Source organism: Salvelinus alpinus, chromosome 13 (assembly GCF_045679555.1).
Source record: "Salvelinus alpinus chromosome 13, SLU_Salpinus.1, whole genome shotgun sequence".
NCBI classification, from domain to species: Eukaryota; Metazoa; Chordata; class Actinopteri; order Salmoniformes; family Salmonidae; genus Salvelinus; species Salvelinus alpinus.
In genome coordinates, this window is record NC_092098.1 from 38,936,719 (window position 1) to 38,963,957 (window position 27,239).

Genomic DNA, 27,239 nt, shown 5'->3' on the forward strand with positions numbered 1-27,239 from the left:
AAACTATCAGTATATGTGGTCATTTGTAGCTGTACAGGGTCATGTTGATCATAACTAGGACAGCAGTCACTTTTGTGAGGTGCACTGCATGGCCAAAGAGAGATCACTCAAAAACATGATGGGGTGAAATCCAATGTTACGCTATATATACAGTACCAGTCAAAAGTTTGGACACGCCTCATTCAAGGGTTTATTTTTACATTGTAGAATAATAGTGAAGACAAACTATGAATTAACACACATGGAATCATGTAGTAAGCAAATAAGTTTAATCAAAATATATTTGAGATTCTTCAAAGTAACCACCCTTCACCTTTGACAGCTTTGCACATACTTGGCATTCTCTCTACCAGCTTCACCTAGAATGCTTTTCCAACAGTCTTGAAGGAGTCCCCACATATGCTGAGCACTTGCAGGCTGCTTTTCCTTCACTCTGCAGTCCTACTCATTCCAAACCATCTCAATTGGGTTAAGGTCAGGTGATTGTGAAGGCCAGGTCATCTGATGCAGCACTTCATCACTCTCCTTCTTGGTCAAATAGCCCTTACACAGCCCATAGGTGTGCTGGGTCATTGTCTTGTTGAAAAACAACTGATAATCCCACTAAGCGCAAACCAGATGGGATGGCTGCAGAATGTTGTGGTGGCCATGCTGGTTAAGTGTGCCTTGAATTCTAAATAAATCATTGTCACCAGCAAAGCAAAGCACACCCACACCATCACACCTCCATGCTTCACGGTGGGAATTACACATGCGGCGATCATCCGTTCACCTACTCAGCGTCACAAAGACACGGCGGTTGGAACCAAAAATCGCAAATTTGGACTCATCAGACCAAAGGACAGATTTCCACCAGTCTAATGTCTATTGCTCGTGTTTCTTGGGCCAAGCAAGTCTCTTCTTCTTAGTGTCCTTTAGTAGTGGTTTCGTTTCAGCAATTTTACCATGAATGCCTGATTCACGTAGTCTCCTCTGAACAGTTGATGTTGAGGTGTGTCTGTTACTTGAACTCTGAAGCGTTCATTTGGGCTGCAATCTGAGGTGCAGTTATTCTCATGAACTCTACAGCAGAGGTAACTCGGTCTTCCTTTCCTGTGGCGGTCCTCATGAGAGCCAGTTTCATCATAGCGCTTGATGGTTTTTGCGACTGCACTTGAAGAAACTCTCAAAGTTCTTCACATTTTCCCAGATTGATTGACCTTCATGTCTTAAAGTAATGATGGACTGTTGTTTCTCTTTGGTTATTTGAGCTGTTCTTGCCATAATATGGACTTGCCATTTCACCAACTAGGGCTTCTGTATACCACCTATCTTGTCACAATAGAACTGATTGGAATTTCTTTCCTTAATGCATTTGAGCCACAAATGAACTTTTATCAAGGCACACCTGTTAATTGAAATGCATTCCAAGGGTGCCCAATGACTATTCCAGACTACCTAATGAAGTTGGTTGAGAGAATGCCAAGAGTGTGCAAAGCTGTCATCAAGGCAAAGGGTGGCTACTTTGAAGAATCTCAAATATATTTTGATTTGTTTAGCACTTTTTTGGTTACTACATGATTCCATGTGTTATTTCATAGGTTTGTCTTCGGTATTATTCTACATGTAGAAAAGAGCAAAAATAAAAAACCCTGGAATGAGTAGGTGTGTCCAAACTTTTGACTGGTACTGTATATTCATTTGCTATGCCATAGCTAATTTGAAAGCAAATATTACATTTCAGCTCAAACACTTAATCTGTAAAAATGACAAGTTAATTAGTGGGTGATTGTCATTGCAAAACCAAAGTGTGGTTGACAAAAACAGAGGCTACATTCTGGTAGACCAACATGACTACATAGTACATATAAACACATCAGCAGATTTTAATTTAAGAATAGAAAATGTATGTTTATGCAACAAATGGTATTGCATCCTATTGTACTCATTCTCTAATCAAACCGAATTGCACTAAATCGTTTCAAACTAAAACATATCAGAGCCCATGTATCTACACGTGTATCAAATCGTCTTGAAAGGGAAAGAGACAAACTACTCAATTTCTGGTTACTCAAACCGCCACTGTTTGCGAAGACATAACCTTGGGTCACCATTATCATCTGCCACCTTCCAGGTCCTTCTCCGCATGATTGCCTGTTCCATCAATGGCTGCACTACTTGCCTGACCTCTACGGCGAATAGAAAAGGTCAAAAAGCACGCAAAATAGGATGCTGCTGCTGAACGCGCCCTCTAACAATAACACCTCCTCCACCTATGTGTTTAAGCAGTAAAAAGGTAATGGCGTTGTATAGTTAGCCTCCCACTGCAAGTCAGAAGGACCTGTGTGTTCTCTAGTTTGTTTGCACAGGTTAAATAATACAGAGACCACTCTTCTGTGACTTTTCTTTAGAATGTATTCTCAGCTGTTCCTATTTGCAGCAATGGTGAGGACAGCGATCAATCTAGAGGTGTCAATACTTGGATTAAGTGACTTGGAGCTAGATTCAATCCGTACCGCAGATGTTGAACTTTAAAAAGGTAATTTCTGAATTAGCCAACATTTACCTTGAAAGCAGGAACATTGCCTTTAAATTTCAAATCGCGCTATTATGCGGATTTTACGCAATATGGATTAAATTGAGACCTTGGTCAAACAAGTTATTGCAGACACCTGGGTTAAAACGACCAACAATAGAAGGTGTGACTGTGATATGGATGTTTAGTTGCACTTCTCAAGTATAGAATACAAGCTTGATTTGTAATACCAATGTCAGACCACAATGTTATTGCACTGCAAGACGCCTTCAACAAAGAGGTAAAATGTAAGTGTTTGGCCAGGATTCAAACAAACCGCAACGTGCAGTGGTCGCACTGCATTTGATTTAAGGGAAATTGTCTTTAAAAGACAAGTGTAGTGAGGGGTGCGGTTGATCATGACTACCGAATATTTTCTCCCACCTTATGATTAACGAGAACATTTTAAAATGGCAGACAAATCTTAGAAGCTAAAGCTAACAAATGCGTCAGCATGGAGGGGATAGATAAAGCCGTCGCCGATTTCAAGTGCAGTGCGATGTGGGCGCATTGTGGTTTGTTTGAATCCCGTCTTGTCTGTTTATAGGGCGACAAAGTAAAAATCCACTGTTGCATTTGTCTCCATCACATAGTGTTCTTTTAAGACTCACATCTGCCTTGGCTGATTTCATTCTTAAAAATGATTGATTCTTGAAAAGCAAGGTACATTGTAAGTAATAGGAATGATTTTGTCCCACAGTTTGACCACTTCAATCTATCACTTTTGATTCTTTATAAACTGGGTGCATTGAAGTGGGAAACCTATCCCTGCCAAGGAATAAAAAAAAATGCTGGACTAAAAAGCCAATAATTGAGAGTAGTACAGCATCTAGCAATACAAGTGCTCCAACAGCAGTCCCCCAAGACCACATGCATAGGAGTTTACATTCCAGCCCATCACATACTGAAACAATGTAAATCAACCAATGGTTTGAATATAAAAATCACATTATTGGTGAACGCTGCAAGTTCCTTTCAGAATCCATTATATTAAGTCTAAATTAGGATAATGGTGAGATGATGAAATTTGAATATGCAATGGGTCTGGTGGACCAATGTTGGAAATGCAGACAAAAAAAAAAAAAAAAACTGTACAGATGAAAGGCCTTGAGAAACCAAACACACTAGAACATGAAAACAAAAGCAATTATTATATATTTTTTTATATCACCCTTTTATGTTTTTAACACTGATTAATAGCTACATGGTTTCTGCTAATCAAAGCTAACTGATGAAGCAAGCTTTTTCTTGGTGCGGACAAAAAAAAAACACCAATGCATTAAGACCAATATAGTCTCACCTTCTCAAGAGAATCCTTCAAGGGTAAAATAGTCTTCCCTGTTTTCACATCAGTACAGCAGGATGGACCTGTATTAAAGTGCAGACTGGGGTGAGGGGGGGCAGGGGGCGAGGTAGGAGGGAGGGGAGCTGAAGGCCTAAACTGACCAGGGTTGCAGGGCTGGTTCAATGATCCACAACCCAACCAACATTCCCCCACCACTTATCCTTATTCTACTAGTTTGTGGTAAAGGGCTGGTTTAGTGGCAGGCATGGTGTGGCACTTGATGCAAAACGATAACCTACTTCTCCCAAAACGACCGATACTACATGAAAACTGGCTTATATATAGCCCACTAGAATGTTGTTTATATGATATGTTCTACATAACAGTGGCTCTGTGAATTGTCAGTAAAATGTAATTTTATGCTCAACACCAGAATCTTTAATTTTCCCATCTGACAAATCTGATCTGCTTTCCAGGTCACCAGAGTTTAGGACCCTTGACATACATCTTGCCTCAGTCCCTGCAATCTATTCACTAGCCTTCAGCTAAATGGCATTTCAATGAGAACTCTAGCCCCGAAATGGATTACTTTAAGAAGAGTTTCCATAATGAGAATTTCATCAGGACTTGACATTAAAAGCTTATTCAATAACTTGTAAAAACAAAACCACACTATGTCGTGTCACTACCAACGACAACTCAGAAATGTCACCTTCAAGTGCAAACACACTGAGCGTTAGACAAGGCATTGGTCTTTAAAACGACTTGGCACTGAGAAAAATAAATAATAAGAATAATGGAAATCTTGATAATTGTTTGTAGAGAACATTCTCTTTCCATAAGGGAAGAACTGGTAACTAATACAGTATGGTTGTTATGGGGAGGACTGGTAACTAATACAGTATGGTTGTTATGGGGAGGACTGGTAACTAATACAGTATGGTTGTTATGGGGAGGACTGGTAACTAATACAGTATGGTTGTTATGGGGAGGAATGGTAACTAATACAGTATGGTTGTTATGGGGAGGACTGGTAACTAATACAGTATGGTTGTTATGGGGAGGACTGGTAACTAATACAGTATGGTTGTTATGGGGAGGAATGGTAACTAATACAGTATGGTTGTTATGGGAAGAGCAGCTTGCGAGAAACAATGCAAAGTTAGGAAGGAAAGTGTGGTATACTAAAGCACCAGTATAGGCTGTCATGGGCCACGTGGGTGCCAAAGTAAAAGGAGGTGACGGCCGGGTCGCAGCATTCCGGGCTGGTGTCGAAGAGATAGGCCCAAACTTAGTAGGCCGCGTTGCCATGGTGAAATGGTGTGAGGGGAAGGGAGAGGAGAAAGTAAAAGGAGAGCGAGAGGGGAAAACCCCCCCCACTGCAGTCACTCTAGCTTTGGGTCCCCAAAGAAGTGGATGTTGTTTGGGGTAAGAGTGGATGGTCAAGGGTGTGAGGTGGTGGGTAGGGTTGCGTAGTTGGCAACGTCTCAGAATAGGACGGGCAAGTTGCTGATCGCTGAACAAAAGCATCCCTACACACACACACACACACACACATACCGTCCCTCTCCTGTACCCCATCTACACCACCCAAGCTTTACATTACCCTGTTCCCAGAACCATCCCCCACAGCAGTCCACTGATACGCTCTTGGCACTTTAAAAAAAAATGACTTTGACATGATAAATCAACGTGTGGGTGTGAGGGCACAGGGCTCGCTAGTTCCACGGTCTCTTCCCACCTCCCATTCACTGTCCTGCGCTCTCATTGGTCCTCAAAGCTCCAATCACACTCTGGATGTTTTCTTCTGGGACCTATGAGAGATAGGAGGGCGGTCGTTAAGTCTTTATTCCAAAAGCTCCAGTTTAAACTGACCCCTACAATTTACCATACAAACAGAGAGAGCGATACAGAGAGGGTGTAGAGTTGTAAACCATCACTCACCAGGGCATGGTCGAACTTGAAGGTACTGATGTAATAAGCTGGAATGTCAGCAGTCGCCAGGGGTTCCGATATTTGAGCCACAATACCACACTCGTCTGACACAAGGCAATGAGAATAAAGCACAGATATCCATGAATATCAGAATTATTCTAGACACAGGACGTATCTGGGCGTTTAATGTATTCACATTGCCAAGTAACAAGTAATATTTGTATTGGCATCACAGTTTGTTTTTACTAATCTTAGCCAAATTACACTCGCATCAAACAGTGTCTCTTGGTGATGTGCACTCTGCAAAGATCTGACTAACACGTGGGAGACCTGTGGAAACCAAACCGAGAGAACCACAACTGTCTTACTTACCAAATCCTAAAGGCTGTCCTCCAATGCGAACCATTTTCCAAAGCTCCCCTGAAGCACTAGTGAAGAGGACATTGTTTGGAAACCTGGTTTGAATAAATTAGAAAATTAATGCACACACTCATTCAATCTATAGCAAGTAACATTTAAAGATATTATTTAATGTACCTCTCACATCAGATATATTCAAAGATTTCAGAAAACAGTAAATACATCTTTTTGTCTTTTGTGTTAAATTCAGAGATTTGGTCAAATTCAGATTGTAGGCTAGTGGTTGCCATACATCAGGGTTCCCCAGCTGGTGGATGGAATTTTTGTTAGACATAAAATACTAAAAACACCAGGAAATCAGCTACAAGTGTTATTAATTTAGGAAAAATCTGTTGAAGTATTCCCACGCATAATTGAGAGATGGATGAGATCGTAGATAAATGTAAGCAAGGTTTGAAATGATGTTTTATTCAAATATTATATCTGTTTGGGCTTCTTGCGGTCAATTTGGAGTCTACAAATTATTTATCTAGTTGATCATCCCTGTCCTACATGCTATGGTGAAAAATACATTACTTCGGAAGTACTAAAATCTTGGTTCACATATTGTCCCCCTTCTTAGATTGGAGACAAAACTGACCCATATAAGGGATACCTCACCAATGTAGGACAAGCCCATGATAAAATAGCTACTAATGTAGTGGTACTGTAATCCTTTAGTTCCATCCACGTGATTAGTAATGCAGCTGTTCAGGTTACCACACAAGTGACACCTGTAACGGCTGTCAACTCTACATGAACTTCTTTACAAATAAACTTTCTATGATCTTCTATGTTTGTTTCCTAACAACCCAGCAGCAAACCCAGCCAATAAATTGTCCACAAATGACTCGAAACAGCAAATTGACATAGCAGTTGTGCCTTTCTGATGGTGATAAGACACCATAACCATGTGTTTTTTCCCCTAAATGGCGGGACCACAGGAGAGCACCCACCGTGATGTGGTCTGCTCGTCCATGACCAGAGAGATGTAGCCCTCAATCAGAGAGAAGGAGAAGAAACGGATGTGTCCAGAGTCCTCGCTAGACGCCCCGGGCTCCTTCATGCTGGAATAGAAAGTACTGAGATTCAAGTATGTCCAATCTTTCAACTACATTTGGTCCTGTCCATTCCAACCTGGTCACCGAGTGGTCTGTAGTCAAACCTTTCTACACATTTAAAGTCTAATCATAACAGCAGCATAACAATCCTATGACAGCCCTTGCTTAAGTCTAACCCTCTTCCAGGTTCTAGACTTCCTAAAGCAAATGGTCTGAACTGAACAGCTAAGTGTTCCTGTGGCAGTGTGTGTGTATGATAGTTTCTTAAAAAGAGACAGCAGATGGCCTCTGGTGACAGCCTTATGTAAAACAGGAGTGCTGAGGAGTGGGTTCTTACCCGCCTGAGTAGAACATGACGTCCATGAGCAGGGTGGCCACTGAGGGCAGTGTGTCTGGGTCCAGGCTGGTCACACAGAACATGTTACTGGGGCTGGACAGAGGGTGGATGATGGGACGGGGCACTGAGATAGAGAGCGAAAACATGTGTTTTTATTAATATGATGCTAGCAGTTGTGAACATATATGCTAATAAAACAAAATGTTGATTCATACTACCCATCAAATATGTCACCTAAAGAGATTTACAAATCCCGACAACAAAATGTGGTCCCGTGTGGCTCAGTTGGTAGAGCATGGCGCTTGCAAAGCCAGGGTCGTGAGATTCCCATGGGGGACCAGAACAAAAATGTACGCACTGACTACTGTAAGTCGCTCTGGATAAGAGTGTCTGCTAAATGACAAATGTAAAATGAGCCCATGGGCTTAGTGACCGAGGGCCCTAAGCCAACGCTTATGTCGCTTATGCCTGGGGCTGGCCCTTGCTGTTCTGCCTGCCTTATCAGACTGTGTTCTCAGGTTCTGTTCTGGGGAAGAACCTTGACAGCGCGTGCTGGATTGACATACTCTTACCAAAGATGGATTGTTCAATTCAAGGTTTGACAGGCTGCAACAAAACAGCCAATTCATATCAGGGAGTCTCTGCAATATTCTCATTCATATCAGGGAGTCTCTGCAATATTCTCATTCATATCAGGGAGTCTCTGCAATATTCTCATTCATATCAGGGAGTCTCTGCATTATTCTCATTCATATCAGGGAGTCTCTGCAATATTTTCATTCATATCAGGGAGTCTCTGCAATATTCTCATTCATATCAGGGAGTCTCTGCAATATTCTCATTCATATCAGGGAGTCTCTGCAATATTCTCATTCATATCAGGGAGTCTGCATTATTCTCATTCATATCAGGGAGTCTCTGCAATATTCTCATTCATATCAGGGAGTCTCTGCAATATTCTCATTCATATTAGGGAGTCTCTGCGATATTCTCATTCATATTAGGGAGTCTCTGCAATTATTCTCAGTCATATCAGGGAGTCTCTGCAATATTCTCATTCATATCAGGGAGTCTCTGCAATATTCCCTTTCAGGGGATGAAATATATTTCCATTTGTATCACATAAACCCCAATGCATAACCTGAAACTGAGAGTGTGCGTTACTGTATCTAAATCCAATAGCCTTTTCAGACTACTGAGTCGAGATGTGCTGGCCTGGTTACACATGTCCCATAGGGGCTCGAACTGTACAGGAAAGGAAAATGTCAAAAGTAAATAACCGAGCCAGCACAGTAAAGTTTGTGTCCACATGATAGTGTGAAAAGGGAAATAAAAGTATTGTGTGCCTACCACAAGTGTCAAACTCATTCCACGTAGGGCCGAGTGTCTACGAGTTTTCGCTCCTCCCTTGTATTTGATTCATGAATTAAGGTCACTGATTAGTAAGGAACTCCCCTCACCTGGTTGTCTAGGGCTTGATTGAATGGAAAAAACAGAAACCTGCAGACACTAGGTCCTCCATGGAATGAGTTTGACACTCCTGGCCTACCGAGTTTAGGCTTGACAAAGCCGTTGGTGACTCCCAGGCTGTTGGCGGCCACGGTCTCTCCATTGATCACCCTCAGCAGGGTGAACTCAGAAGACAGGGTGTGCATGACCATGGGCAGGTCCCGCTCTCGAACCTGATGAACACAACACAACCACTACGCCATCAGCAACTCAGCCTCAACTAAAGCACAACTAGAGGTCGACCGATTAATCGGAATGGCCGATTAATCGGGGCTGATTTCAAGTTTTCATAACAATCGGAAATCGGTATTTTTGGGCGCCGATTTGCCCCCAAATTTTTTTTTACTACACCTTTATTTAATCTTTATTTAACTAGGCAAGTCAGTTAAGAACACATTCTTATTTTCAATGATGGCCTAGGAACGTTCTGCCTCGTCAAGTTTTTGTTTTCAACATTCATCACAGGTAACTTAAACTCTATTTTTATTCAAACAGTTGAGAGTATTTGTCTCCTAAGCAGACTCTTCAGTATCATTGTCACTTCAGAGCTGTGTGCGTGTGTGTATTTATGTATTATATTAAGTTAAAATAAAAGTGTTCATTGTTCATTCAGTATTGTTGCAATTGTCATTATTACAAATGAGGCCTGCTGGAGGTCATTTTGCAGGGCTCTGGCAGTGCTCCTCCTTGCACAAAGGCGGAGGTAGCGGTCCTGCTGCTGGGTTGTTGCCCTCCTACGGCCTCCTCCACGTCTCCTGATGTACTGGCCTGTCTCCTGGTAGCGCCTCCATGCTCTGGACACTACGTTGACAGACACAGCAAACCTTCTTGCCACAGCTCGCATTGATGTGCCATCCTGGATGAGCTGCACTACCTGAGCCACTTGTGTGGGTTGTAGACTCCGTCTCATGCTACCACTAGAGTGAAAGCACCGCCAGCATTCAAAAGTGACCAAAACATCAGCCAGGAAGCGTAGGAACTGAGAAGTGGTCTGTGGTCACCACCTGCAGAACCACTCCTTTATTGGGGGTGTCTTGCTAATTGCCTATAATTTCCACCTTTTGTCTATTCCATTTGCACAACAGCATGTGAAATTTATTGTCAATCAGTGTTGCTTCCTAAGTGGACAGTTTGATGTCACAGAAGTGTGATTGACTTGGAGTTACATTGTGTTGTTTAAGTGTTCCCTTTATTTTTTTGAGCAGTGTATATATATTTTTTTATTTTTTATTTTTTTTTAAATAAATCGGCATCGGCTTTTTTTGTCCTCCAATAAATCGGTATCGGTATTGAAAAATCATAATCGGTCGACCTCTAAGCACAACACAAACTTGTTACAACAGGGAAAACCCAAAAAGTTTCATAGAAACGTGAAATAGCATTTGAACAGCAGGTGAGGACAGTCTTTCCAACTGGCTGATTCAATTACGTCAGAAAGTAACTCATATTTGCACTTCAAACACAATTATCAGGGGAAATAAACTACGGAGTCCCAATAGAAAACTATTCAGTGAAATTTCAAAAGAACTCAGAGCTTCTCCATTTTGCTTATCGGAACACTTCAAGGGTAACTAAAGAGAGGGGCCTGTGGCTACAGCAAATGTTAATCAAGCATTCCAAGCAGGTATATCTGACTAGCAAAAGGCTTGGGAAATCAACCTCCCAAAGGAATGAAATGCTAAAAAGCTGGAGACGGTCGTCTGCTTTAAAATACAATTTCAACGTGAAATGAAATGCCCCAAAGAGGTCTCCATTATATGGGCCTAATGCAAAGCTACTGTGTGTCCATTTCCCCAAAAATTGTGCTCTCCCCGACTGAAGTCTTTGCCTCCTTCCCTGAAGAACTGTACATTTGGACATGACGGACTGATTCCATCCCCACGGGGGCTGTTCTGCCAGATCCTGACAGAAACTCATCCATCTCCTCCTGACTAAACCCTTATTTGAGTTGCATTGAGGATGTAAACAAAATGCGAAGCCTCCTGTGAGAAGCTGGCCTCTAACTCCTCTAGGCTGGTTGAGTCAGACAAAGTCAGGTTACTTAAGGCTCCCTCCCTCTAAATGACTGCTTTCTTCATTTGGGTCGGGTCCCACCGTTTATGTAACGCAAATAATCATAATACAACACCAGAATTGTTTTAATTTTTAAAAGAGGCCTTCAGCCTGGCTCAGACCCTCAAATACAATCAGACACAGTGGGAGGGAACGAGAGCATGCAGGATAGAAACGGAGAGAAAGAGTGAGTGAGACAAGACAAACAGACAGAGAGATTGAGGCAAAGCGAGAGAGGGACATGATTGAGACAGACAAATGGACAGACATTAGGCAGAGAAAGAGAGAGACAGATGAGAGAGACGCAAGTTGTTTCCTCCATTTCTTTACAGACAGTGATTAGGCCGTGGTTGGGAGCAGCTGGCGTGGAGGGAAAACAGTGGCCATGACTGTTACCGGGAATTCCAGCAAGAGACTGAGCTGAGGCTGATCCTCTTTACATAACTATTGCCAGATTATCAACATCTCCATTTTTGTTAACAATTATTTCCATACACAGGCACCGGTTATTCAGCAGACCTTGTGTGTGTCCCCCCCCCACCCCCACCCCCACTCCCTTTTAGGTGCAGGGTAATACAAATACTCCCTATAGCCAAAAAGGCCTGGCATGAGGAAGGACTGGTGTGATTAAGCAACTTCGACAAAATGAAAAGATTCTTCTCAAAGCAAAAGTGCCGCCCAGGGCGGTACTGTAGATCCACTGCTGTTGTCTTTTCATGTTGAGCAAAATGGAAAAACACTCACAGGCAACAAAGTACAAGTGAGAGCATACTTGATTAAAATTGCCTGTTCCGTAAGCTATTTTCGATTATCTACCGGTATATTTAAGAATAGGTTACCTTCATACCACTGGTAACATAACAGGTAAGGCAAATGACCATGTTCAATAATACTTACAGGAATAAGCAGCTAAGCTGACAAATAGGTCCTCAAACTAAATGTGAGTATCAATAACACGTGAAGGGAGAAGGGCGCCGCTACAAGGTGCTCATAACAATGGCCAATTGGCTGGCTGATATCTTGCATGTGTTCCTTGGGAAGACAACAACACTTCTAAAACCTCATTTATACAGTATGTACGCAATGCAAGAACGCAAACGGCAATCCTGGGTACTTGCGTCAAGATTGTAATTGAGGGGCTGCCCACATCTACAATAGATCACCATTTTGACCAGATATTAGTAGTTCTTGAGTTGCGTACTAGATAGGTTATAAATTACGCTTAAGAGAAGTCTGTAGTGGAACAGCACTCACCAAGATAAAGTCAGTCTGATAGGTAGACAGCATAAACACAGAAATGTTGTGGTCTGCCAGGGGGGCAATGACAGACTTGGCTATTTTGGTGACTCCGATTGGTTGAGAGTTGGTGGCGCTCCCGCCCCCCGACACCACGTTGAGAGCCAACCACGTGGCCTCGGCGACACTAAGGTGCTCCGACTCGGGCAGTTCTGAAAGGGAACAAGAAAATGATGCATTAGTGTGGCCCCAGATGGATGTGTCTGTCTGTCAGCGGTCCCCTTAGCGATAAATGAGACGCTAACGGCATCGCCGGACTCTCAATGTCTCTTATTTTACGGATGATTGTTTGACATTCTCCTCCGCTGATGAGCTGGATGAGGCATTGTCTCATTAATGGCATTGGGTGCCATTAATATGAAAGGGGTCTGACTTGGAAAAAGGTCTGACCACTGCTGAGAACAATGAAATATCACTAGACTGACCATGCTTATTTCATCATAAAAAATTATAATAACTTAGTTAAACAAGTCACCTTCAAGAGGGTCTTCATTGTGGTTAGTAAATTAGCTTATAAATCACTCAGGGTAAAACATTTACCACTGAGCATAGATTAATAGCGAAAGCTATGCCAACAGTCTCAATATAGAGCTAAATGTGTGTGCGGCCATTTTCATGCACTGGCACGAAAACAAAACCAAAACAAGTACTTGAAGCCTCAACGCAGCAAAGGAAAGTACATGCATACAACAGATGAGCACAATATAAACTTCCAGACAATCTACCTACAGTAGAATACCTGCACCTGTTTCACAACACAGAGCTTCTAGTATCCATAGTGACCAACGAGGGTCACTCTGGAAACCAGTCTATAATGACATGGATTCATCACTCAACCACAAAACCAAGCCAGTGACAGCTTGGCCTCTGTTAACTGGGGCGGCAGGTAGCCTAGTGGTTAGAGCGTTGGGCCAGTAACCGAAAGAATGCTAGATCAAATCCCCGAGCTGAGAAGGTAAAAATCTGTCGTTCTGCCCTTGAACACTGTTCCCAGGCCGTCATTGTATATAAGAATCTATTCTTAACTGACTTGCCAAGTTAAATAAAGGTTCAATTAAGAATTTAAAACCCATAATGGAACAGCGAGCAGAACTGATGTAGCAATATGTAGTCAAACATTGGCATCGAGTCAAGGATATGAGGAATTAAAGAAAGCATAGGTCCTTACTGTCTGGGATCCCTGGGATGTTAAAATGTACAATGGGTAACGGTTAGGGTAGGGATGTCCCAAGGATTCTGGATAGCACTGCCCGAAAATCATAGGGCTACACATGTTTTCCTGATTTACCATCCTGGTAAAGATCCAGAGGTAGCGACCACAAAACCCACCTTTGAAGCCTTCCTCATCGACGATAATGGTATAATCCTCCGGAGTTTCCGTCAAACTGAAAAACTTGCATCTGGAAATGATAAAGGAGGTTTCACATTGAATAACATGGTTCATTATGCTACTTGTAAATAACCAGTTAGTTTCAACAGAAAATATTAATTCTCTCAGTTCAGTTATTTAAATGGAAAGGAGTTATTGAAAGCTGCTTGCAGGCAATAAGCAAAAAGGGGTCCCCTAAATACCCAGAAAGTACCTCATTGGACAATGCAAATGAGCAAAAGGATATCGTTAGCCTTAAGTATTGTGTGGTTTCATGAGTAACTTTTTTTATGTTACATAATATGCCTATGTGTATATGAACCATTCAGTCACAACTGAAAAAAAGGGAGGTTAACAATTAGAAACTAAACTTCAGGAAAGCCTCTGTCATCAGCCTCCAAAAATCTGTTTGACCCCACATGGCCCATGAAGTTCCTTTCGTGGAAAGCAAGCAACACATCCATACACTCATCGAGACAACATAGAAATACACCAGGTTTTGCTCAGATCGAAGTAAGCCCAGCTATCTCTTTCATTTCATCCATCAGTAATGGGTGATAGGAGCTCCATACAGTTGTGCAAACCTCGTTGCCACAGGAATTGCAAAACCAGAGATGTTTTTGAATATTTTCGCTCCATGCATCCATCTAGCGGCAATTCCACGGTAACACAATTACGGTTCGACTCAGTTTGTTCTCTTTAAATGTATGCCAAACAAAAACCATTGATTTCAAAGTTGATCAACTCTATGCACAAGGACTATTTTTAACAGATTTCCACTGAAAAACACAAAAACTAATTTAGTTGAATAACTGTGCAGATGCAAACTTTGGTAATGGAATTATGGTAAAATCTCCCTCAGGTTTTTATGCGACCACATTTTCCCAAAACGTTTAAATATCTGCTCTGAATTAAGATTCAGTGATGTCTGCAGAAAGAATGGGGTGTCAGCTATGACATGACACCTTGAGTTTGAAAAAACATCTATTTTGGTTGTGAAACTACAGTAAGTGGTGGATTTACACCCGGTAACAGAATTTTATGCGCTATGCATTTTGCATCACACTGAAGTGTAAGGGGCTTTCAGTTTTTTGAGCTTATGGTTTCTTTGATATAAATTCCCCTATACAAACATGCCCAAATAAAATACATGGATCTTGAGTTGAGACTGCCAGCACCTGCTGCAGACTATTATGCCGATCATAAAACCTGAACCAGCTCACGATTCTGGGAGAGAAGAGCAATGTTTGTCCGATCCACCCAAACCTCTCTTTCAATCAAGGGGTACCATGATACTTGTTGATTGTGGAAAGCAGCGAGTCTGATGCCTTGAGTCATTTATTTGACGATGATGGCGTGCGTCATCTCCTAAATACTCGACTGGCCTACTTGTCCCACTCCCAAACCTCTCCTGTTGTTGTGTCATATCATCTCGAGTGTCCTTGGGTTGGCATGGTGGAGAGCATTACTAATACATATGCATTGAGAAAGGGTGCCTCACTGCCATTAAAGGAGACTTCAGATTAGATTCACCTTCAGTATTGACTTGGCGCTTTACCACTATGGGATTTGTGTTTTCAATTGAAGGTTTTGAGATGATGAAAGGATGCTGAGCTAACGGTAGACTTTAGAGAGTACCCGTTTTGAAGTTTGTCTACCTCATTGCTCTTGGTGCATGTACCTGGAAACTGCCATCAGAACAAACATTTGTAACTTGATCTCTGCTTTTGACTTGAAACGTTAGATGACTCCGAGGGATAATTCAACATGGCCGTGTCCTCTTGAAAATATTTTTGTACTTCGAGTTTCACGCATTGCTCATGAAGAATTGGTTAGATAGGGGTAACACACCACCAGCTGATTTCATGTTCAAATATGAATAGCAAAAAGGATGTTTCCATTCAAATGTCTTTCTTTACCTAGATTTGTTTTCCAAGCAAATGCTCTCACAGTGCAAGCTTCCTCAGAAACAACCTACCTTAATTAAGGAAATTCCACGATAATGGACTTGCACTGAGACTCAGATTTTCCACTTAAAAATGTATGCCTAACAAAAACCATTGATTTAAAAGTTTAACAAGTCCAATACAGCAAATGAAAGATAAACATCTTGTTAATCTAACCATCGTGTCCGATTTTTAAAATGTTTTACAGCGAAAATACAACATATATTTGTTAGATCACTACCAAATCCAAAAAACACACAGCCATTTTCCCCAGCCAAAGATAGTCACAAAAGCAGAAAGAGATAAAATGAATCCCTAACCTTTGATAATCTTCATCAGATGACACTCATATTTATATCCACAAATCTCGGTTTACATTGGCGCCATGTTCAGAAATGCCTCCAAAATATCCGGAGTAATTACAGAGAGCCACGTCAAATAACAGAAATACTCATCATAAACTTTGATTAAAGATACACTTGTTCTTAATGCAACCGCTGTGTCAGATTTTTTTTAAACTTTACGGAAAAAGCATACCATGCAATAATCTGAGACGGCGCTCAGAAATACACAACATTTCTCCGCCATGTTGGAGTCAACAGAAATACGAAATTACATCATAAATATTCCCTTACCTTTGATGATCTTTCATCAAAATGCAGTGCCAGGAATCCTAGTTCCACAATAAATCGTTGTTTTGTTCGATAATGTCCATTACTAGTGTCCAATTAGCTACTTTTGCTAGCACGTTTAGTTAACATGTCCAAACGCTGGCGCCGGTCCAGGCGAATTTGAACGAAAACTTCAAAAAGTTATATTCCAGGTCGAATAAACTGGTCAAATTAAGTAGAGAATCAATCTTCAGGATGTTGTTATCATATATATCCAATAACATTCCAACCGGAGCATACGTTTTTGTCTACAGAGTAATGGAACCCATGGCGATATCATGAGTAATGCGCGTAACCAGGAACTAGCATTCTGCCAGACCACTGACTCAAATAGCTGCCATCCGGCCCCACATCACACTAGAGGCTTCATTCCACGTTCTACTGACTTTTGACATCTAGTGGAAGGCGTAGGAAGTGCGAACAGATCCATATTTTACTGGGATGTGAATAGACGATGAGTTTAGCATCAACCAGCTCTAGAATTTCCACTTCCTGTTTGGAAGTTTGCCTGCCATATGAGTTCTGTTATACTCACAGACATAATTCAAACAGTTTTAGAAACTTCAGAGTGTTTTCTATCCAATAGTAATAATAATATGCATATATTAGTATCTGGGACAGAGTAGGAGGCAGTTCACTATGGGCACCAATTCATCCAAAAGTGAAAATGCTGCCCCCTATCCCTAAAAAGTTAACGAGTCATACATCTCTATGCACAAGGAATAATTTTAACAATTTATACTGAACATTTTACCAAAACACATTTACTGGAAGAACTGTGCAGATACAAAGCTCGGTAACAAAATAAAACTGAGGGAGATTTTTTACTGCAATTCTGTTACCAAACTTTGGCATCTGCACAGTTTATCCAGTAAATGTTCGTTTTATTTTTAATTTTTTTACTGTAAATTGTTCAATGTATTCATTATGCATAGAGTTGTTGGTTTATTAAACTTTGAAATCAATGGTTTTTGTTTAGCATATTTTAAAAAGTGAAAAATCGAAGTCAGTGCAATTCCGTAACTTACCCAAGGCTTCCTGCTGGAATGAATAAGTACTACAAACTTTACCATTTCTCTTTTAGAGACATCAGGATATGTTTTGCCATAGACCAACAACATACCTTCTGAGATTCAGTTACTGGATTTTCATATCAAATTATTTTTGCTAAATATCATCTAATCTCTTTTGTACAGTGTGGTGAAAAAGTATTTGCCTCCGTTCTGATTCTCTATTTTTGCATATTTTTGTATACTGAATGTTTTTCAGATCTTCAACCAAAAACTAATATTAGATAAAGGGAACCGGTGATTACAAATAGCAAAAAAAAGTATACATATTTTATTTATTTAATTAACAAAGTTATGCAACATCCAATTCCCCTGTGTGAAAAAGTAATTGCCCCCTTACATGCTGACCACATCGCTTGCGTTGTGTATGCGAGCGTTGCAAAATAAATGTACACATACATGTTATCCAATCATTTAATCTAAACTGCTCACAGGTCTGCGTAGCCAGGCGCTAAAATAGAACTTGGTTCTATTTTTGATGCGTGATGCACTGCAAGTCCCGCCTCTCCCATCTCCTCATTGGTTTTTAGGAGCATATACCCGCTTGGGTGATTGAAAAATGAACTGATGTCCAGACTCCAGTCAGTGGTGGTAATGCACCTTAAAGTTGGTTGCCAACTGACATATAAAGTCCACTACTACTGAAGCAGGAGAGATTACTAGAAACAATTAGTTTCCCCTTGTTGGAGTAGAGAACACACGATTGTGTGTGACTCAAAATGGGTCAAAATTCTACAAAGATCCAGAAAAAAAGGATCTTGTGCATTTCAGGTAAAATAACAACCCAATGTTTATATCCCTGGGCAAATCAGCTAGCAACAGCAAGCTAGCTAGCTAAATGTTAATGAATGTTTCATGTGCTTTGACCTGTCCCCAAATGAACATAGTTGGTTCAGAGTTCGTTTTGATATTTCAACCTGCGTATCTGGATTGCATCTGGTGTGGATGTACAAAATCAACATATGCGCGATGGCGCACGAGCATGCCCGGTCTCGACAGCATGATACACACAATAACTGGTTGTGCCACCTTTAGCTGCAATGACTGCTACAAAATGCTTCCTGTAGTTGTTGATCAGTCTCTCACATCACTGTGGAGGAATTTTGTCACACTCTTGCATGCCGAACTGCTTTAACTCAGCAAGATTTGTGAGTTTTAAAGCATGAACTGCTTGTTTCAAGTCCTGCCACAACATCTCAATTGGGATTAGGTCTGGACCATTCCAAAAGTAAAAATGTGTGGCTTTTTAGACATTTTCATGTTGACTCGATTGTGTGTTTTGGATCATTGTCTTGAGGCATAACCCAGCTGTGCTTCAGCTTCAGCTCACAGACGGATGGCCTGACATTCTCCTGTAGAATTGTCTGATGCAGAGTAGCATTCATGGTTCCTTCTATTAAGGCAAGTCATCCAGGTCCTGAGGCTGTAAAGCATCCCCAAACCATCACACTACCACCACGCTTGACCGTTGGTATGAGGTTTCACTGTGAAATGCAGTGTTTGGTTTTTGCCAGGCATAACGGGACCCATGTCGTCCAAAACGTTGACTCAAGTTTGCCAAACAGCACCTGAATGATCATCAAAACTCTTGGATGAATGTTCTATGGACAGAGGAGTCAAAAGTATCAACTTTTTGGATGACATGGGTTCCATTATGCCTGGCAGTTCTGCATGGAAGAGTGGGCCAAAATTACTCCACAGCGATGTGAGAGACTGATCAACAACTACAACAAGTGTTTGGTTGGAGTCATTGCAGCTAAAGGTGGCACAACCAGTTATTGAGTGTAAGGGAGCAATTACTTTTTCACACAGGAGCACTGGGTGTTGCAACTTTGTTTATTAAACAAATGAAATAAGTATGTCATTTTGTGTTATTTGTTTAATCAGGTTCCCTTTATATAATATTAGGTTTTGGTTGAAGATCTGATAACATTCAGTATCAAAAACATGCAAAAGTAGAGAAAATTAAATACTTTTTCATGGCACTGTATATATAAGACAGGATTGTCAACAGTGAGACAGCACATTTAGGGAGAAGGTCATCAACAACATTCTAGGTGGCAAGCAGCTTCCAAGCCAGAGCCTTGTGTTTGTTTGGCTCCACATTTAGTCAGCACGACTTACATTCTACATGAATGTAAGGCACTTCACAGGGAGCTTCTAAATGAGTTTGATTCAGGCTGTTAGAAAACCCATGAGCAATTAACAACCTTCCATTACTTAACTCGAAATTGGACACAATCAGTACTGTATGTGACGGGAGGGACAGCAAATATAAAATCTCAATAGGCAAATATATGAGTGACTCCCAAATGATAGAAGTGCTATGAAATGACAGCTGCAACAAGGCCCAAATCTCAGATGAAGCCGATCAAAGTTTTCCTCATCCCGCTTGAGGCCAAACAATGTTCTGAAAACAGACCAACTTGGTGCATCCAGCTCTGTCTGCCAACAATGGAAGCAATGAAACACTTCCAAGATATGAGGGGAAACCACAGGCTGTTTAATGACAGATGCATCTATTTTAATTCAGTTCTGTCTGTGCATCAGGAAATAAGTTATTTAAAAAGTTTGTCTGTCCTTTAGTTTCTATACTATAACTGCTGTTTTACTTAGTGGAGAGAGTATGGGTTATCAGTATATTTATCTGCATTTTTAAACACTGCCTTAAGGGTCATTACACTTTCAAATCATAGTTTGTCAGACGTTATAATACCTCTAAAGTAGTCAAGTTGAAACCACGTCCCACGACATCGATTGTGTACATCCAGCTATATGCCTCCACACCAAATGAATGGAAAAGATAAGCACTGACTAAAACCAGGAAATTACATATTTTCTATTCATTTGAGATTGAGACACAGCTGTATCTACACAACAAAGGTTGTGGGACATGGTTTCTATATAAATTTACGTACGACCATACCACTGCAAAATGTGAACCTAAATGCATGTTTTACTGTGCGATGCAACATTGGTACTGCATTCTGTGGACCTCTGCCTCCTTTTCAAGTATTTTTCAGGGGTCACCACAGCACATGTAAAAAGGTCACTGAAAGGTGGAGGAGAATTTGCCTTAAGGAGAGCTTGGTAAACATGGGGTTGAAAAGGCCATTCGCTAACCTATGTGTCATTAATGTGTCACTAAAATATAAATGCCTTCAACTTTTGTCCTGGTGCAGTTGTAAAAGCAAGGATCCCAAGATCTTTGTTGGAATGTAAAACGGTTATATTATTGGCCTGTAGGCCCATTTCTCACAGATGCAGCCAAAATTGCAGTGATAAGAATAGGTCTTGAGGAAATAATCACTTGAGGAAAATAGCACTAACGAAGTTTAGGTTAGAGTAGCCTATTGATTACAGTGGCATTCCATCATGTAAGTATAACTTTTGCAATAGGTTTACAGAAGATAATCTACAGATAACCTGCCCTATCCTCATCATGCCAGGTGAAATTAATAGGAGGAAAAAATGTACAGCGTTATTGTTGTCTCCTAATTTATAACCTATTCAATTGATTTAAAACCGAGAAAGGCTGCAGTCAGAAACACAACCACCGGGCCAGCGTTCACATCTCCAGGAACAGATAGAATGGCTAACTAACCAAATCATGATTGCAACATTGCAAATTATATATTCGGCATCATCGCGAACAACATAAATGTCTCACGCCGCCGGTTCAAGTTTGATTTAAAGCAACCACCTCACCCCATTTAATTTTACACCTACACACAACGAAAAAACAACACCGCAGATCTCACCTCACTTGCTCACATTGTATATAGACTTATTTTTTTTCACTGTATCATTGACTATATGTTTGTTTTACTCCATGTGTAACTATGTGTTGTTGTATGTGTCGAACTGCTTTGCTTTATCTTGGCCAGGTCGCAATTGTAAATGAGAACGTGTTCTCAATTTGCCTACCTGGTTAAATAAAGGTTAAATACAAATAAAATAAAAAAATAAAACACCGCAGAGCTGCAATGCCGCGTTCACGTTATGTGGGAAACTCGGGACCTCCGAGAAAAAATGAAAATAAGTTATTTGCGTAGAGCTTTATTGGTCGATTTTTCTTCCCAGGTGGGAAACTCCGGTATCAGAGAGGAATGCCGCGTTCAAGTGCTTGTCGGAACTAGAAAATGTACGACTTGTTAACTGGTTGAACGCAGCAGTATAACTACAACCAGAAATTTGAGTTTATTAGTTTTAACTAGCTCATGAACAAGGCAGAAGAGGTGAAGCAGGAGGGTTAACTCCGCCCCCATAATCTGTACACATTAAGCAGATCATTAATTATTAAGCAACTGAGTTTTTGTATGGGGTGGAGAAAGTGTTGAATTTAGTCACGATTAAAATGAATTGCCATTTTGATACGTGAGGCTTATTTGATCTAATAGAAATGTTGTAATGCCTAGGTTGTTACGAGTGTACTGCTTCCAATAGGCTCATTCATCCCCCTGTAACTATTCCCCAGGTCATTGCTGTAAATGAGAATGTGTTCTCAGTCAATTTACCTGGTAAAATAAGGGTTAAATAAAATAAGTGAGATGCACTTGACAACTGAGAAAAAACTATATTGGAGTAGTCCTTGTTGAAATTCGAGATGGTCTATGCATATTCATGAGGCTAGCATAGCTTCTCACTCTCCATTGAATACAGGCGGTTGATGTCAACACCCCTCTTCAATTATATATTTTTTTATTAAAATAAGATGTATCCACCAAACCAAAGAAAGGAATAGGCGGGAGCTTGACAGGTCGAAGTTCCGGTCTGTGGAAAACGAATCCCATTGTTAGGGTGGAGTCACAAGCCTCATTATATCCAGTATCTCTGGTATCATCTTTCTACAAGTAAGCAAGTAGATTTCCGAGTTTCCGACAGGACGTAAACGCAGCATAAGCACGTAGCCTACACACCCCTTCACGTCGACCGGACTACAAAAGCACAAAAGCTGAAAAAAATGACAATGCAAAACAACATACTGAATTTAAAGAATACTGTCAGCACTCATTGACTCATGCAAAAACAGAGCATGCATTTTCATTGAAAGCTAAAACATAACTGCTGAAGACAATTACAATTGGACAGTTTTGCCACAACGATCGGCAACATTGTATCTAGTCGCGCAATTAGTTTGCAATAACGTTACTACCCAATAAGATATTTAGAATGATTAATTTTCCTTTATTGTATCGGATTTAACATTTTTAAATATATATAAAGCTACTTACCTTGTTTTAGAGGGCAAGAAGGCGAGTTTGATTAATCCGTGAGTGCAAATCTGAATGCCCTCTTTTGCTATACTCGCTACTTTCAAGCTGTGTTCTAAAATATGCAACTCCATCATTTGCGTCTTCTCATTTGAGGAACATCTAAGATATAAATGTATATCGTTTCTAATAAAAAACAAATAAATACACCTATATAGCTTATAAAAACCGTGAAACGTAGCAGAAAGCAAGGGAGTGAGAAGGACAAGTTATCCACTTAGGAAAAGAGTGAAAGAGAGGTAAAATAGAAGCAGGGTGTAATAAAAGAAACACAATGAGGTAAACGGGGAGGAAGAGAAGGACTGTCGGTCCCCGTGTATTCTCTCCGACAGGGATTGGAATAGTCCAGCAGCTGGTAACAGTGAAACAAACAACTTGCCACTCAAAAGAAGGGGAGGACCTGCTTTGCCACACGGGCATGTTGGGACATGTAGTTTCACATTTCCTATGGCGTAATGGCAGGGCCATCATGAAGCAAATACAGGGACAATGCAAAATATGACAAATTAAGTATTTTGATTCACTGTTTCGTATATGCATGATTTGTAATGCATTAAATTGTCTGAGGACAAACCCCAGACATCTTACAAAGCAACCTTGCAAGATAGGCCTACTACATCTGTGCCCGTAATGTCCAAAAACTGTCATCGCTAGGACATTAATGGCCTGTCCACTGTCCATACATGTCTTATATACTTACCTATCTCCATCTGAAATTCATGAACTGTTTGCTTTCAGTTACTCACACAGGTTTTGGTCCTATAGGCGGCCTACTTATAAGGTAAACATTTTGTAGGGGTTTGCATTGAAAGAAGGAAGACAAATTTCCCTCTCCTCATAAATACAATTTACAATTAAAGTAGGCTTATTACAGTAATCAGAGTTGCAGGGTAGCCTGATTGATAGCCAAAACTGGGGGGACAGCACACGTGATGTCTGACAGCCTCTGACACATTATACATTTGCAATTTTAACAATGGGACCCTGTTAACTCAATCACCATACTCACTTTCTTTTGATGTAAAGTTCATCAGCTCCCCAAAGCAGATAGCAGCATGATACGAGTTTAATGTTGAACACAAAGAAACAAGTAACCTGATTTATGGGATTCCACTCAGAGCATCACTCAATGGAGGTTCAGAATTCATGGCCTGGTCAGTCAATGCATTGGTAAATGACAATGGTGATGATGCCATTAGGTAAACAAGATCTTGAAAGAGTATTTGAACTCTGACCTTACTACCTACCAGACTGGGATTTTGAAGGGTCTGTGCTATCCGGGATCCTTGGAACTTCCCTACCCGATTGAAGTTGAAATGTTACATGTTTAGGATTTAGGGTAGGTACGTCCCAATGATCCCTGATAGCACTCACCGATTTTGAAGGTGGTGGAATTGTGCACACAAATGAGCTTTTCTATGATTTCATTTTGACAGAAATCCAAAGACTGAGGCAACAGAACATACAAATGAGTTATTCATGGTATTCTGTGTGCAAAGAAACAAACTAAATCATAATCACCATTGATGTCAGGAATCCCCCTGGACAGTGGTTCCATTGTGCTTGGTAGAGCACAACATTCAGACGGCTTTGTAGAGTATCTCTACAAAGGCAAATACAGGTACACTTAACATTTTTTTATTTAACTAGGCAAGTCAGTTAAGAACAAATTCTTATTTACAATGACTGCCTACACCGGACAAACCCAGACAACGCTGGTCCAATTGTGCTTCACCCTATGGGACTCCCAATCACGGCCGGTTGTGATACAGCCTGGAATCTAACCAGGTTGTCTATAGTGAAGCTTCTAGCACTGAGAAGCAGTGCCTTAGACCGTTGCGCCACTCAGGAGCTTTAACTATGACGTTTTCTCAGGTCACATTCTTTGAACCTGCAGGTGGGAGGACAGACTTGTATAGATGGTGATGTCATTTCATGCAGTATAAGTTCCATCTCAATCACCATCAACTTACTGCTATTTCGTAGATAGTGGGTAGGAAAGCACATACTCTCAATAGCTCCATCACCCCTCCTACACTCGCGGACCAGACTAGGCCTTGCTTCGGTATAAAAACTAGACGGCAGTTTAATTATTCACAGGCTATGACTGGTGGTAACTAAGGCCCTAGCTGACTGGAGCCATAAAATAACAAGCTTTTTTTGTCTGTGGCAGTGATAAGATCCTACAGCCACTCTGATCTCGCAAAGCTAGGGCCCAGTTGAGGGTGTGGAAAATATGGCATTGTTCAGTTCAAAGGACATTTCCCTTCAGATGTTTTTTTATATTCTTGAGGTTTCTCTAGTGCCATTTCCACCACCTCCCCTTTCTTTGGATTGACATGGACTGGTGAAAGTAGATTTATATGGGTCTGAAGGAGTTGCTGAGATGGCAACTTTAGGATTGAACTGAACTGCAGGTTCATCAGGTTGTTAGAACAATTTCTAGGGGGGAGTCTGATGCATAACATTTACCACAAATACTGTACAGATTAAAACGTGATGCTATAGAAATTTCAACTTTTGTGAAACTGCAAGAGCATGCATTTCCATATTTAAAAAATATCTAGGCCTACTCCTCCCTGAGATCAGATAACACAATTGAGCGTCTTGAAAATAAACATTCAGTTCAAAAGCTATGCCCCTCCCCACGGTATACAGTTCAAAACAATACTGTACGTATACTATACCGGAGCGCCAAGTCTGGGACCAAAAGGTACTGAACAGCTTCTACCCCCAAGCTATAAGACTGCTGAACAGTTAATTGCTGATTTTTGTACTTTTTAAATCTGCATTGTTGGGAAAGGGCATTGTTGGGAAAGTAAGCATTTCACAGTAAAGTCTACACCTGTTTTGTTCGGCGCATGTGAGGCATTTCATGGTAAAGTCTACACCTGTAGTATTTGGCACCTGACAGTTACAGTGCATTTGGAAAGTATTCAGGCGCCTATACTTTTTCCACATTTTGTTACGTTACAAAAATTGATTAAATTGTCATTTTCCCTCATCAATCTACATGCAATACCCCATAATGACAAAGCAAAAACAGTGGCAAAGCAGTTATTTTTGCAAATGTACAAAATCTCCACCAGGACATATTACATTTACATAAATATTCAGACCCTTTACTCAGTACTTTGTTGAAGCACCTTTGGCAGTGACTACAGCCTCGAGTCTTCTTGGGTATGACGATACAAACGTGGCACACCTGTATTCGGGGAATTTCTCTCATTATTCTCTGCAGATCCTCTCAAGCTCTGTCAGGTTGGATGGGGAGCGTTGCTGTACAGCTATTTTCAGGTCTCTTCAGAGATGTTTTGATCGGGTTCAAGTCTGGGCTCTGGCTGGGCCACTCAAGCACATTCAGAGACTTTTCCAAAGCCACTCCTGCATTCTCTTGGCTGTGTGCTTAGGGTCACTGTCCTGTTGAAGGTGAACCTCACCCAAGTCCGCAGTATTGAGTGCTCTGGAGCAGGTTTTTATCAAGGATATCTCTGTACTTTGCTCAGTTCATCTGTCCCTCGATCCTGATTAGTCTCCCAGTCCCTGCTGCTGATAAACATCCCCACAAGCATGATGCTTCCACTACCGTGCTTCACCGTAGGGATGATGCCAGGTTTCCTCCAGACGTGACACTTAACATTCAGGCCAAAGAATTATGTCTTGGTTTATCAGACTACATAATCTTGTTTCCCGTGGTCTGCGAGAGTACTTTAGGTGACTTTTGGCAAACTCCAAGTGGGCTGTTATGTGCCTTTTACTGAGGAGTGGTTTCCGTCTGGCCACTTTACCATAAAGGCCTTATTGGTGGTGCTGCAGATGGTTGTCTTTGTGGAAGCTTCTCCCATTTCCACAGAGGAGCTCTGCAGCTCTGTCAGTGACCATTGGGTTCTTGGTCACCTCCCTAACCGAGGCCCTTAACTCCTGCCTGCTCAGTTTGGCCGGGCAGCCAGCTCTAGGAATAGTCTTGGTGGTTTCAAACTTCTTCCATTTAAGAATGATGGAGGCCACTGTGTTCTTGGGTACCTTTAATTATGACATTTTGTGGTACCCTTCCCCAGATCTTTGCCTCGACACAATCCTGTCTCGGCACTCTACGGACAATTCCTTTGACCTCACGGCTTGGTTTTTGTTCTGACATGCACTGTCAACCTATAGACAGGTGTGCCTTTCCAAATCATGCCCAATCAAGTTGTAGAAACATCTCAAATCAAATCAAATCAAATTTTATTAGTCACATACACATGGTTAGCAGATGTTAATGCGAGTGTAGCGAAATGCTTGTGCTTCTAGTTCCGACAATGCAGTAATAACCAACAGTAATCTAACCTAACAATTCCACACAAGGATGATCAATGGAAAAAGGATACACCGGAGCTCAATTTCAACTCCCATAGCAAAGGGTCTGAATACCTATGTAAATAAGGAATGTTTTTATAGATGTATAAAATTGTCAACTTTCACTTTGTCATTATGGGGTATTGT

General features: G+C 41.0%; 1 protein-coding gene across 1 annotated transcript; it reads right to left on the reverse strand.

Moving 5' to 3' along the window:
* Positions 1-1,841: 1,841 nt before the first annotated feature.
* castor2 (cytosolic arginine sensor for mTORC1 subunit 2) lies at positions 1,842-23,121 on the reverse strand. The gene is made up of 9 exons (XM_071339273.1): positions 22,719-23,121; positions 13,758-13,828; positions 12,387-12,580; positions 9,121-9,253; positions 7,572-7,695; positions 7,130-7,240; positions 6,147-6,229; positions 5,784-5,878; positions 1,842-5,653 (listed from the first exon to the last, which is right to left on the reverse strand). The coding sequence occupies exons 1-9, from the start codon at positions 22,832-22,834 to the stop codon at positions 5,588-5,590; spliced, it is 993 nt and encodes a 330-aa protein (XP_071195374.1). The 5' UTR covers positions 22,835-23,121; the 3' UTR covers positions 1,842-5,587.
* Between the last annotated feature and the right edge of the window lie 4,118 nt (positions 23,122-27,239).